Source organism: Engystomops pustulosus, chromosome 2, assembly GCF_040894005.1.
Source record: "Engystomops pustulosus chromosome 2, aEngPut4.maternal, whole genome shotgun sequence".
In the NCBI taxonomy this organism is placed as follows: domain Eukaryota; kingdom Metazoa; phylum Chordata; class Amphibia; order Anura; family Leptodactylidae; genus Engystomops; species Engystomops pustulosus.
In genome coordinates, this window is record NC_092412.1 from 102,040,183 (window position 1) to 102,055,388 (window position 15,206).

The following is a 15,206-nucleotide window of genomic DNA, read 5'->3' on the forward strand; positions in this document are numbered from 1 at the left end:
AAACAGAATGAAGGACTTGATGTGAACTCGCCAGTACACAGTAGATGCAAGAAGGATTTTTATTCTGCAGCATGAACCACTTCAGCGACTTTATTGGCATTCTGATAAGAGCACTTAGGAAATGTGTTGAAATAATCTTGAAGCAAGGCTCTTCTCAGAAGCCTAGTAGTGCGTGAATGTGGACCTGCTCTTTAGTAAGCTCTTATGCTTATGAAGTGTGATCAACAGTGATAGTCAATGCAGATGCTTCATTATTCCCATATATTCCAAAAAAATAAAGAGATGCCGTATTCTACTTAAATAGCATTGGGAAGGATTAGAGATAGTTCAAGTATCTGTTTACCTTGGAAACGCTTGGCAGCAGACTCTCTCAGAGAGAAGAAGATGTCACACATAACAGTCGGGCAACTGACTCCCGATTTCGTGATGACATTAAAAATCTGGTCTACATAATTCTTCAAGTTTTCCTATAAATATGCAAGAAGAAAAAGAATGAAAACGGATTTCTTTGTTCACTTCAAAATGAGCTTTTCTTTGGCTTGCTCTTTGAGGCCTATTATAATGTGTTAGAGACAGAGCCCACTGAAGGATTCTCTGATACCCTGGTGGGCAGGTTCGACCCAAAGTGTCTTACACAACGCTGGTTTACTTGTATGGTGCCGATTAACTAGAGTAATTTCTTTCACTAGAGTAATTTATTGATAGTCAATTAACTATCATAATTAATAGAGGGATTCATACAAAATACACATACATTGACCCTTACAAGCCAAACCAAGGAACTCAGTGCCTGTAAGATGGTACCCAGTGCTTCCATCCAGACAGTATGAAGAATGCACAGAGAGCTATTAATATAAAACCACTGCTAAAATATAAAGTGCCACTTTAAAAACATCTAGGTGCAATAAACTGTGCCATAGAAAATATAGCACTCAAGATCACATTGGCATTGAAAATTACCATTACAATCTATTTATTCGGAAGATTAGGAATAAACCTTTACCTTGTTGGTCTCTAAGTTTTCACCATCTTTTAGCTTTACAGGATCAATCTCGCAGGGTTTATGTAACTCGCAAATCTAAATAACACAAAAAGCAATATTCATGAATAGTAAGATGAGTAGTGGCCAGTCACTGTCCTACAGAGGGCGCTGTACACAAGTATAGTTTGCTAATTTTGCTATATTAAAGCTGAACTCCCTGTGGACCGATGGGCTCTACAGATTGTTGGGGCTGAGTCACTGTGAAAGGAAGTGTGTGGTTACTTGTTGATAAGTCAGAGTCCCAGAAGATAACAGTCACAGGTTGACCAGAGATGGTCTGAAAAGGAGATATAAGCAGGGTGTAACCAGCAGCTGTAAGACTGGATGTGACACCGTCAGAAGACACAACTGCATGTTCTGAAGGAGGTGTTCTCACCATTTTCTATGTCTGTTACAGTCAATTTTGAAAAAAAAAAAAAAAAAAATATTATATATAATGTTTAAAGTATAAATACTTCAGATTATTAGAATTTTGAAATAAGAGGTAGTTAAGCTGCAGCACACGTGTTATGTGTAAAGCACTTCATATTGGGATCCCAGGTGAAATGTATACATATGTGAAGCTGCGATCACATCATTGAGCACATTAGGTGACAGAAGGATGTGTGTGTGTGTGTAGCAGTGAATGCGTTAGCGCCACTTTCCACACTGCATTCTGATAAACAGCTATTAATTAGTAACATACAAGCTCTGGTCAGTGCCTATGCCTAAACAGATGCCTGGAGCTTCACAATAAATAATGAACGTTTATATGAATAATAAGTCTGTAATCCTGGTGTTTCGTCATAAACCGTGCTCCCTCTGACGGTTAAGAACCTTCCTGTGCTGAAAACATCTACACTGAAAATAGACTGTCAAGGGAAAAAAAAAATCCCTCTGGCTTTTTCCTGGAAATCTGTATAAAGCAGAAAGTGCCGACTTATGGTGTTCTCCAGCTGTACAACTGCAACTTGTGTAACAAAAGGGAATATGTTGGGGATTGTAGTTCAGCAGTTTCTCATTTGTTTCTGAATTTATTTAAAAAAAATCTCTACAGGTTGTGGCTGCATGAATTGCTCTACTTATAATTTAGACCTAACAAGAAGTGCTCTTAACAGCACAGAGAATACTTCACTCATTGTATGTGTTATTATTATTTTTCATAAAAGGCTTTTATATTAAAAGTATTAATTGGTGAATGATGAATGATAAAGTAATACATTGGAGGTTAACGATGTAGCTGTGTATCTCAAATCCCAGTATTTACAGTGTTCTTTTGGAATATCTACATCTAAACCATATTTCCTGAATAAATGATGCGGTTTGATATCACATATCACTATACATGTGACTGCAGCTCACAACTGTACTACTCTATACTCATCCATATCATCCTTATAAGGAAGGTCACTGCTTACTAAAAATATTGGCATTAAAACCCTCCAACATGATTCGCCAGGTATATTGGCTTCATCAAGGTTCATGGAATATATAAGTTGTTCCGTAGTATACCTAGGACTTTATGTCCTCTGTTGTGAGAGAATCAGGGATGTGTCACTTAAACGGGTTGTGCCACGAAGCAAGTTAGGCCCCATCACAGGATAGGTTCTAACTTGCTGATCCGTGAGGGTCTCAGTTTTGGGACCTCCACAAATCATGGGAGAAGTCTGATGTACCCTCTGTCAGACTCTGAAATGACCGGGGCAACTGGTCATGCACTCGATGGAGCTGATGGAGATTGCAGAGCACCTTGCGCTCAGTAGAGAGGAATTGTCAGCCTGTGCATGCACGACCAGCTGCTATGGTCATTACAGGGTGCGAGGGGGTATATCGGACTGCCGTTCTCATGATACATGGGGGTCCCATCATCGAGACCCCCCTGCTTCATGGGACAACCCCTTTATAGGAAATCTACCACTGGTATGCTGTTAGCTCCGAGAAGGGTAGATAAAGCTATACATTTCTTAAAAGCTGTGTACCAGTAGTTTGGTTAAACATTAACTTTAATTGGTATGTAAATAAAGTGGAAAGTCTCTTGGGGAGTCACAAGAGCCCCCCTGGTCTCCAGCTCCAGAACCCTTCTCCACGCTCCCTCTGGACTGTAATCTCATGGCAGCAGTGAGTAGGTATTCTGCACTACCAGCAAGATTACAGCAGGCAGAGGGAGCAGGGAGGAGAAGTGCACCAGGGAGCCTGCCAGAGCCCCCAGCTCTTAATAAACTTATAGCTGTATTTACGCTGATGGGAGTTACCAAGCAGTATTAAGGGTAAATACACACATAAGCCAGGGGTAGATTCCCTTTAATTTAAACCAATCTCTGAATGCATTAATATAAAGTGTTATAGTTATTTTTCATCCTATTTGTGTAAAGGGTAATCAACATGAGTTCTAACCTATTGTAAATGTCCTCCTCTTATGTTATCCACATCTATCCAGTGGAAGCCACAAATAAACAGCATATGAGCTAGAACTTTAAGGTTTCGATAGTGTTGTGGGTTCATGGTGACTCAGGCTCAGTTCAACAGCGTTCATCAGTTCTATTCCCCTTTCCGTTAAGAAATATCTATAAAAAAGCGTTGCAGCCATCATCTTCATTTCTGCTACTATAACGGGAGGCAATCTTCCATATATGGAAGTCAATTGGGACCAGGTGCTCACCTCCCGTTCTTAGTTTCTGTTAATCTCCTAAATTGGAGAGCAACAGAAACCCCAGAGGCAAGTGTGAACTTTGCCTTAGACTCATACAGCTACATCTTTATCCTCTGATATACCTGTTTGTGATCATTCATCAATGAATACTTTCAATATAAAAGTCTTGTACAGCATGATAATAATGCGGGCAAAGAAAGGAGTGTTTGTGGAACTTTTAGTTCACCTGTTAATAAAAACTTCTTGTTTAAGCAGAAGTACTTCTTTTAAAATTAATCAAATAAACGTTACTTGTTAGAATGAAAATGGGAATCTTGCTGCCTAAAGGCAAATTGTGAATATTGATCATATAGTCACTGACTGAGAGGACATAGGTCCACCAACCGCTTCTTAGTAACTGTAATAATATAATTCACAAAATGAGAATGCCACTTGATACCTCATCTATAATGGGCTTTAGTGTAACCTGAAGATAATGCATCCCAGCTAGTTTCATGGTCTCATCAATGCATTTAGAGGTCAGTGAATTTCCTCTGAAAATAGTATTTGGATCCCTGAAAAAGAAGGAAAAAAAAAAGAATGGTTTATGGTGTTAACATCCATATAAAAACATATTTTTCTTGGTGTTTGCAGCTCTGTATCTACTTGGAGAGACTATAGTAAGGGTTTAGTGAAGTAAATACACTCACCGGCCACTTTATTAGGTACACCTGTCCAACTGCTCGTTAACACTTAATTTCTAATCAGCCACTCACATGGCGGCAACTCAGTGCATTTAGGCATGTAGACATGGTCAAGACAATCTCCTGCAGTTCAAACCGAGCATCAGTATGGGGAAGAAAGGTGATTTGAGTGCCTTTGAACGTGGCATGGTTGTTGGTGCCAGAAGGGCTGGTCTGAGTATTTCAGAAACTGCTGATCTACTGGGATTTTCACGCACAACCATCTCTAGGGTTTACAGAGAATGGTCCGAAAAAGAAAAAACATCCAGTGAGCGGCAGTTCTGTGGGCGGAAATGCCTTGTTGATGCCAGAGGTCAGAGGAGAATGGGCAGACTGGTTCGAGCTGATAGAAAGGCAACAGTGACTCAAATCGCCACCCGTTACAACCAAGGTAGGCAGAAGCAGCAGAAGACCCCACCGGGTGCCACTCCTTTCAGCTAAGAACAGGAAACTGCGGCTACAATATGCACAAGCTCATCGAAATTGGACAGTAGAAGATTGAAAAAACGTTGCCTGGTCTGAGGAGTCTCGATTTCGGCTGCGACATTCGGATGGTAGGGTCAGAATTTGGCGTCAACAACATGAAAGCATGGATCCATCCTGCCTTGTATCAACGGTTCAGGCTGGTGGTGGTGGTGTCATGGTGTGGGGAATAATATCTCAATCCAATAGAGCATCTTTGGGATGTGGTGGAACGGGAGATCCGCATCATGGATGTGCAGCTGAAAAATCTGCAGCAACTGTGTGATGCTATCATGTCAATATGGACCAAAATCTCTGAGGAATGCTTCCAGCACCTTGTTGAATCTATGCCACGAAGAATTGAGGCAGTTCTGAAGGCAAAAGGGGGTCCAACCCGTTACTAGCATGGTGTACCTAATAAAGTGGCCGGTGAGTGTATATGGTTTGTGTTTAGCTTTTTTTGTTTATATGAAAATTACATGAAGAGGCTACTGGGGGAACACCACGCCCCAGTAGCCCCTTTGTAGCCCTCCTACCCCATCTTCAGCACGCAGCTCGCTGCAGCTGCCTGCACTCGTCCAAGAAGCTGATGGGTCTGCGCATGCATAGTAGCCCCGTCTTTGGAGACGAAGCCGCGCTGCCTTGAGTGTGTGCTCTGCAGATCCATAGGCTTCTCGGACAAGAAGATAGGGTAGGAGGGCTAAAAAGAGGCTACTCTGGCGTGGCGTTCCGCTCTATGGCATGACTACTTCACACACCAGCAACCTCTTCATGTAATTTGCATACAAACAAGATGAACATTATATCAAGACATCGGCAACTCAAGATTTTGAAATAAAAAGTATAGGACTTGTTTCTAATAAAGGAACTTGCCATTGAATCTACCTTATTAGGTAGATCAGTGATGGTAGGTGTTCTTTAATGGATATCTAGCATCAAAATCAAGCATGACAAACAAGGGGAACTTACTCATAGATCCAGGCACTGTGACTGTGGTAATCTTCTTATATTTATTATCCATGTCTTCCTACCTTTTAAACTACGATAATGAGGCGGAAGGGCGTTACCAGAGTCACTTCGTGCTGTAGATTTAAAGGCTGTTACATCATCCCACCCTTTTTTCTGGTCCATCAGCCTGCTGTAATCCCGCACAGTGGGAAGGGAGGGGGGGGGAATGCTACTGCAAAGTGTAACAGCCTGTGAAGCAATAGCATGGATGGGCTATGGTAACACTATAGCCCTTCTGTTCCATTAGCATAATTTGAAAAGTTCATTTTAGAAAGTAGGCGGCCATGGATATCAAATAAGAAGATTACTGCAGTCACATTGCCTGGATCTACGAGTAAGTGTCCCTGATTATTCATGCTTGATATTAATTGTAGATTTTCTTTAAAAAGAGTGATTTGTCACATTAACGTGCCAAGTGGATATCCTGCACAGCATTTTTCTCTATTGGCCATTTGAAATCTGCTTAGGATGTCCATCTACATGACAGGGGCCAAGGGTTGAAGAGAATCGCGCCTGTGAAGCCTCAAGTACAGGATGAGGAGGAGAAGAGAGGACAATCTAGATGTACTGCTCTATGCAAAAAGCTCTGCACTTTTTTACACTGATTTGATAACATAGTATCGTATGTCTGTCAAAAGGATATGGCTCATGCTTTATAAAAAGGAATATTAGTATCAGGATTGTGAGACGTAGGTTATTTGCAAGACATCACATACTGACTCATAACACGACCTAGACATACATTCCTACTGATTTGATAACAGTAAAGGAATAATAAAATGCTCAGGCTGATACATGTTCACATGGATTTACTGACAGCGCAAGGGGGGGGGTTTAAAAAGGTAAAGATCGAAAAACCAAGCCTATTCTTTAGTTCTGTCAAAACTGTTACTCACTGGGTTCTGTTTACTTCAGCGTTAGCAATGGCGCTGATGAAAGGAACAATCTTGCCATAATGTAAAAAAAGACGGACCAGAGGTATTGCAGCTTCCTGTTTTTCTCTGCAGACTTCACCCAACACATGTGCAGCAGATGCTGAAACGGGCTGGAAAGCAGAGAACATTAGAAGTTACAACTTTCACATGGCATAAGAATTAAGCTGATCACATTCATTGCAGACAATTCAGATACAGGACTATTATGACCAAATGATGTCCTGTCCTAGTACATTTCCAGAACTGTACTGCTATTTTCGCATTAAAGGGAATCTGTCAGACGCTTTCACAACACAAAACTATTAGCAGCAGGACTGTGTAAGTGTGTTTATATTTAAGGATTGTAACTGGAATTGGAGAACCCTGGTACGCTGGCGTGTGAGATCTCTTCATGGAACACAGCACGGTCCCCGAGTAACTGTTGTAGTATTCAGTATAACAGAAGTTATAGAATATTTATGGAACACATAATAATAGAATATTTAATCCCAAAAGTTTCACTGAGGAGGCTCTTGCCAGACAGACCCAGCTTGACACTTGATGTTAAGGGATATATGAAAAATTACAAAAATTATCAAATAAGCCCCCTAAAATTTGCCCAGGAAATAAATCACTCATCAGTGTATGTGGTGGCTTGTTGTCTTTTCAACCACAAAAAAAGAAAAAAAGGGAGAATGGGAAAACTGCAAATTTTATTATATAGTACTTGTAGTGTCAGTAATCTTATTTTATTTAAAGGGTTATTCCAGGAATAAGCATAATTTACCGACACTAGTTTTCAGCTTAATGACCAGACTCGATTTTTCAAATCTGACATGTCTCACGATAATTGGTTATAACTTCGGAACGCTTTAACATATCCGGGTGATTTTGAGAATGTTTTCCTGTGACACATTGTACTTCATGTTAGTTACAAAATTTTAGTAACAAAATTTAAGTGATAAGTTTTGCGTTTCGTTCTGAAAAAAAGTGAAAATTTGGCAAAAGTTTGTAAAAATTCTTCATTTTCCAAGTTTAAAATGTTCTGCTTTCCAGACAGGAAGTAAAACTACCCAAAAAGCTTGATAATAAACATTCATGGAATGTCTGGTTTATGTTGAGATGAAATTTTATGCGTCCTCTCCTTTTTCTAGGATGTTATGAGGTGCAGAACTTTAGGTGCCATTTTTCTCATTTTCATGAAAATTGCCAAAACTCACATTTAAAGGGACAACTCAGCTTCCAAGTGACTTTGAAAGGCCTAAATAATAGTAAAACCCCATAAATTACCCCACTATAGAAACGTCATATGGACCTGCGATTTAGAAACTATGGAATTTTTTTTGAAAATACATTCATTTAGGCCAAAACTGACAGTTTCAGAATAAATTAAATGATGAAATGCACTGCAACATTTGATGCCCAATTCCTCCCGAGTGTAGCGATACCCCATATGTGGTGGTGTCCTGCTGTATGGGCGCACGGCCGGGCATAGAATGAATGGATGCGCCCTTCACAGCAGATTTGTATTGTCACATTGTACGACCTATAAGTTTGTATTTTTTTGGTAATGCAAACATATGAGGCTTATTTTTCACGGGATGAGATACAATGTACAGATAATTCATTTTGGGGGGTCTTAAGCTTATTCATGAGATTTTATTAACTATTTCAAGGGGGGACACAAACAAAATCATCAATTTTTATTTTGGAGCATGTTTATTTTAGCATGTTTTTTCCCCTGCTCACTGTAATGTAAAAAAATATTTTATCTTTATTCTCTGGTTCACTACGACTCCGGTGATACCTCATTTATATAGTTTTTCTCATCTTTGCTCAATTTTCCTGAGCAAAACCAATATTTGAGAAAATCACATTGTTTTTACTATTGACAACTTTTTAGGGCCATAACTTCTGTATTTTTCTGTTGTCAGATCTGGTTGAGGGCTTATTTTTTGCGAAAAGAGTTGTTCTTTTTAGTCTTATCATATTAGGGAACGTAACTTTTTTTGATCACTTTTTAGAACATTTTTAGTGATTGTATATTACGGGAAGTTTTTCGAGGTTTTTTTTTTCGTCGTTCACAGAGCGGGTTCAATATTGATTTATCGTACAGATTGATATGGACGCGGTGATACCACATATGTACGTGTTTTTGTGTTTTATACAAATTATTTGCATTTTATGTATAACTGGGGAGATTATGGGACTTTTATTTAATTATATTCTATAATGACTAAATCATCCGATCTCTTGTTCAAGCCCTTACACTGCAATACACTTGTATTGCAGTCTATAGTGTAAGTAACTGAGCATGCTGAGCAGGAGGCGGAACCCGGCACAGAGAGGAGCCGCGGCAGGAGGGATCGGATCCCCTGGTAAGCACACCAGGAGGGTCCGATCCCAGGTGTTTGTGCCGGGTCTGGGCTGTGATATCACACCCCGACACCGGCACTTGCAGGACCAGATGTCCAGAAATCATCTTCTGACGTCAGAAGAAGTACCCTTTGGTCATTAAGGGGTTAAAATGTAGCTTCCCATAGCAGAAAAATGCTGTTGACATACAAGTTAGGAATTCAAATGCTAATCAGTCCGTTTATTTTCTCCGCGTGGAGCAGACACAGGACAGAAGATGGCCGCTGGTCACATGTTCTGCACCTGCCTGGGCAGGTCATATGATCACCATTATATCTGACTGTAGTGATGGCAGTTACCAGGGGCGTTGCTAGGGTAGCAAAAGATCCGGGGCACGGGCCCCAATGCATATGTACAAATTTTCTGAAGTGTCCACTGCCGTACATAACCCCCTTACATGTTCCTGCACCAACAATAACTGTACCTATACAGTTACAGGAAACACAGGAAAAATCCCTACCTATTCCATTCACTGAACGCCGGTGACATGTCCTTGCATTGTACCTGTTCTCTATCTTCTCCATCACGCCTTGCATATCCATATCTCCACTTTCAGAAACACTCCATCCCTGTGTGGTTTACCACAAAACCATCTTATGTTATTCAGTTTCCTCTTGTCCCTACATATCGTTCCCCCACAGTGTCATCCTGCTGATGCCCCTAAAACTCTGTAACAGTATTTTTAAGTACCAGTATACAAATAATGCTTCCTAGTATAACACGCTGTAAAATTACCCCCATTCCAGGCCCTACACCATAAAAAGCCCTCTTTACGATTCTTGAGCTATATAATACCCCCTTCCCTCAGTGTGGCCCCCACAATTTATAATGCGGGACATTGTGGCAGTATACTGTCCTGATATTGGCTCCCAAACTTAGTAATGACCCACAAGCATTAAACTCCACATTCACGTTTAGACAGTGTACATTAGCCACATTTTATAATGAACTGTCTAATATCCTAGTATATGGTCCCATACATTGCATTATCCCTCTCTGTTTTGTCACTGATACTTAATAATGACACCCATTGTGCCACCCACCCAATAAATGTTACATAAATGTGGCTTGACTATGTTCTATAATGCCACTCACTAAATCTCTGTATACCCCACTAATTCCCTCTTACTGTGAATCCTAACACTAAAGAATGCCCCCTCAAAGACTCTATACTTTACGCCCCATTATTGTGGCCCCCTGCCCAATTCTCCTTCCTAATAATTCCTCTTCCTCAACTGTGGCTCCTGTCCTAACATTGCCCACTGAAAGGAACCCCTACCTAAAAGTGCCTTCCCTCTAAAAAAGTCCACATTCCTTAGTGATGCCCCCAAACTGACCAGTAATGCCCGGATTATTGCCCACAGTCAACATATAATGCCCACAGTAATGCCCTGTATTACCCACGCTCTACGTTAATGCCCCCCAGTCCAATTATGCCCCCTTTATATAGAAATGCTCCCTTTATAAAGTAATGCCCCCAGTCCATAGTAATTCCCCCAGTCCATCATAGTGTCCCCAGTCCATATAAAGTAATATCCTCAGTCCACATAATGCCCCCTGTTCACAGTTATACCCTTTATAAAGAAATGCCCACACTGTTTACTAATTAACAAAAAAAATCACTAATACTCACCTCTGTCTTTCCTTCGTATCCTTTCAGTCTTCTGTGCAGGACGATCGGCGGTGACGTCATCACATCGCGTCTCCTGCTCCCGGCTGCTGTGTTGAGTTGCAGGAAGCAGGAGACGCGATGTAGTCACATTATCGCGTCTCCTGCCCTGTGTAGTGCTGCGGGGAGCTGACGGCTCCGTGCACCATTACACTATCCATCTCTATCTGTGTCCTGATGACACAGATAGAGATGAGAGTGAAAAAATCTCCCCAGACAGCGAGACCAGGGACCAGCTGATCTGGGGAGATCCGGGGCTCTGGTCAAAAGATCCGGGGCACGAGCCCCGGATCTTTAGACCTAGCGACGCCCCTGGCAGTCACACACTATGTTAACAGTGCAAGAAAGTCTGTTATATCATCATTGTGAGCAGAGCATAAGAGGGAGGAGGAGTTACTGCAAACTAAAGGATCCAGTGGAGGCCATCTTTGTGATAGCTCTGCCTACTTTAGATAGGCCAAAACATTTTGTGAATCCAAATTAAACTATTTAAGCTCCATTCTGTGGATGGGGTTTTGTTTAATTCATTTATTTATAGTATTATGGAGTTTTTTGTTCATATTCCTGGAATATTCCTTCAAGTCATAAGGTCTGTGCCTAAAAAAGAATTCCCATACATAATCTGAGTGTGGGAGACATCTACGATCTGACAATATTATATATGTTACTATAGAGGGAACTACTACACAAAGGCTGGATATGAAAACATACAGAATATGAACTGGTCTACAGCTATGCTTCTCAAAAATAAAAATTCTGAACCACATGTGAATTTTACTGGGACTGCACATTTTTGGTCTACATTTCAATACTTTGGAGGAGCAAACAAATCTATAATGGTTATTTAAAGATGCCGAGTTTAGATTTTATTTTCGTCTACACTGTCAATCTCCTTTAGAGCTTATTTAAGGCGTACCAAAAAAACTTTCAAACAAATAGCATTTGTTGTGATGTTGTAGATAAAGGAATCCTTGGATTTTTGCCATATTATACAAGTATATGTAAAGTAGGCACTGAAATAAATTGTACAATTTGGCATGGAATTTGACAATAGAATAGTCAACGTATTACAATGGGAAACCCTTACCTACAAGAGAGAATTGGCCTAATATCCACAAATTTCATAGAGAACCACCAGGTGATCCAGGTAAAGTCAGTTAGTCAGTAAGTACAGGTGTAAAGAGGTTATAAAGGGAATTAAGCTCCAAACTCCTTTATTCAAGTCACACAGGATTGGGTATGTCATCACAAGCCACCCCAGCAGCATCCTAAACATGGGTATTGTATAGATCAGATACACCTTGCATCACTAAGCATGCACTGGAGTGTAATAATGCGCCAAATATAACCAACATCAATCATGACAGGAGGAAGTCAGACCATTACTTATTTGGAGAATGGCTTATCCTGATGCCTGGCACAGGAATACGTTTATTAAAAGGAAATTAAATGTATTCTATATTGACCATATAGAATACTAAGCTGCAGACATAGTTAGGTAACAGCCCTGGAGATCTCTGTAACCATACTTTTGTGTTAGTGGCAGCTGTACTGTGAAAATGTATTTATAGACCAGGATTATAGCTAGGTTCTAAACCCTGTTCGCTGGTTTGGGAGATTTCTTCAATGTACCGCTGCACAGCCCATTTCCCCTGCTGTAGTAGGCTTCTGTTTGAGTACTACAGCAGTTACTCAAGGATGGGTTGGGCTATGCAGCAGTACAGTGCAGAGTTCTCCCAATCTAGCTACAACCATTGAATGTACCCTAGATGCATTTTCACAGTCTTGATAATACTTACACACACATAGGTATGGTTACAGAGACCTCCAGGGATGCTACCCAAAACTGACAGCAGGTTAGTATTCTTTATGGTAAAAACAACAAATTTACTTTTAATAAATGTATTCCTGTGCCAGTCATAAGGGTAAACCACTCTCCAAATAACTAATGATAGTCTGTCCCTCTCTTGTCATGAATGGTGTTACCCATATTAGGTAGGTTATTAGCTAACACTCCAGGAAATGCTTAGTTGAAGCAAGGTGTATCTACACAATATCCATGTGCTGGATGCCGCTGGGGTGGCTTGTGATGACATACCTGATCCTGTGAGGCTTCAATAAAGGGGTGGCCAACATGGGGTCTCACACTGACATGCGCTCACCCCTCCTCTTCATTGCTGCTGTATGCTCTGCTGGCTATTGCCGGGCGAACATACGTTAGTGTGAATGAACCCTGTAAACCCTTAAAGAAATAGAAAGACCTCAATAGGAGCCTTTAACGGTTAAGGTTACATTATCCCTTTGAGCATCTAACTTTATTGTATAAAACTATAGAAAAATATTATATATAGCTTCCCAAAAAAGAAAAATGACATAAGATGTATTAACCAAGAATTTCCTTTTTCATCAAATTAATGCCTGGGTGTGTCAATTATATATGTGAACACATTAAAAGAAGTGTTTTTCTGTTCACCGCAAGAGATTAAAATCATTCAGAAAAAACCACAAAGAATCTATTTTCAAACCAGGGGTTAGTGACAGAGCTGCAACACCCACTATTTGTACCTTAAGGAGGAAATCTGTGTTATCCAGATTACAAATGACATTTTATTTTGTGTTTGAATTGAATTTGTTGATGTTATCAGTTTTATAAAAAATTATGTCTTCATTATTTTATTAATGAAGGAGGAAAGCAACACTATACACAAATAATGTTATCTATGCTACCCTATGGGGATGAGGATGGTTATACGACATAGTTTAGGTACAGTCTCCTAATTATCTCGATTAGCTCCCATCCAATACAGGTGCCAAACATAAAGCCCTTCCTGCACTATTTATACAAACCATGGAGAAAGGAAGCCTTCATCCCCATACATGCTGCTCCCTGGAAAGTTTTTAATAATCACTGCTACAGTAATGGATAAAAAAAAAAAAAAAAAAAAAAAAAAACGACAAACGCCTTCTTGCACATACATAAATGTAATGAATGAAACCAAAATTAAAGGAAATCTACCACTTCGAAAATGCCGGTTTATAGCAAGCATACCTCCTACTGGCTGAGTGCATGCTGATGCAGGATCTGTTCTCGATAATCCATCAAGCCTTCTGAATAAATATATTTTTCAATTATGCAAATTATTGCCGGGCACACCTTTGCATGTTACACATGGCTCTGTTTCCCTCCCACCCTTCCGCAGCTCCCAAGAGCCTGTGGAGTCACCTGGCTTCTCAGGAACTCTTGCACATGCGCGCTTGTCACTACCATCACCCAGCTGGGCTGTATCACGCAGTTAGCTGCTTAGCCGCTTCTCAGTGACAAGTGAGCAGGTGCGAAAGTTCCCGAGAGCATGCAGTAGGTGTGTAGAATTAGAAACAGCCGGAACGCCCTGTGAAACATGCACAGGAGTGCCTGAGACTAATTTGCATAATTTCAAAAGATCTCTTATTCAGAAAACAGATGGTTTAATGGATTATCAAGAACAGATCCTGCACCAGCATGCACTCAGGGGTGCAGATTTCCTTTAAATTAATGAGATTCTCCTTTGACTGACCTCAACATCTCCAGATTTTAATAAGAGGTCTCTGAGGCAGTTGTAGTACTCGCTTGGAAAAACATGATCTTCAGTGTAAACTACGTTGAGCCTTAGTGAGCCAATATCCTCAGGTTTGCACGATTTGCCATTATCCCTGGGCTGAAGCAAGTACCTGGCATAAAGTAAAGACAATGCGAGATGACATTTCCATGATATTTATAGATTACAGTGAATGCATGGCAGGTCATACATCAATTACTAATAGACACAGTGCATAAAACTGCAGCTTTCACATGAAAAATGTGCAATATCAGGCCACATACAACAGGCCTATGTGTCTACATTCACACGAACATATGCCGGCTGGGCCATAGCTCGCCAGGCATAGGTTCACCGTGATGGATAGGAGAAGTGATGTCCCCTCCCCTCTCCATCGCGATACACGGCGCCGTAATATGGGGAAAGATAGGACACGTCATATCTTTTCTCCGTGTATGGAGAAGTATGGTGCCGCAGGTGTGTACTACACTGTATCACTCCATGGGCCCATGGGGGACGTATGTATGGCCACAAGCTTGATGTCGTGTGAATGCAGCCTTAGGCCTCTTTCATATGATCCATTGCAGAGTCCCATCAAAGTTTGGGAAGTGTAAAATTTCCATGAGAGTTCAAATCAGTTTCAGTCAGTGTGCTCACACAATGTTAAATAATTTTGCAATGCATTCTTCACATGTGAAAATAAGACTGATGTCTGTGGTCTATCTTTTCTATGGTAATTGATCCGTGAAAAAAGAATTTCACTTGAATGT

The 15,206-nt window shown here is 40.6% G+C and overlaps 1 protein-coding gene across 2 annotated transcripts in view; it reads right to left on the bottom strand.

The window, feature by feature from the left end:
• RASA3 (RAS p21 protein activator 3) overlaps window positions 1–15,206 on the bottom strand; it is a 155,233-nt gene that overhangs the window by 33,727 nt on the left and 106,300 nt on the right. For both annotated transcript variants that reach the window (XM_072135786.1, XM_072135787.1), the window contains 5 exons: window positions 14,416–14,569; window positions 6,760–6,908; window positions 4,111–4,225; window positions 1,004–1,078; window positions 344–467 (listed from right to left, as the gene is read on the bottom strand). In XM_072135786.1, coding sequence (XP_071991887.1) covers window positions 344–467; window positions 1,004–1,078; window positions 4,111–4,225; window positions 6,760–6,908; window positions 14,416–14,569 — 617 coding nt within the window. The remainder of the gene's footprint in view (window positions 1–343; window positions 468–1,003; window positions 1,079–4,110; window positions 4,226–6,759; window positions 6,909–14,415; window positions 14,570–15,206) is intronic.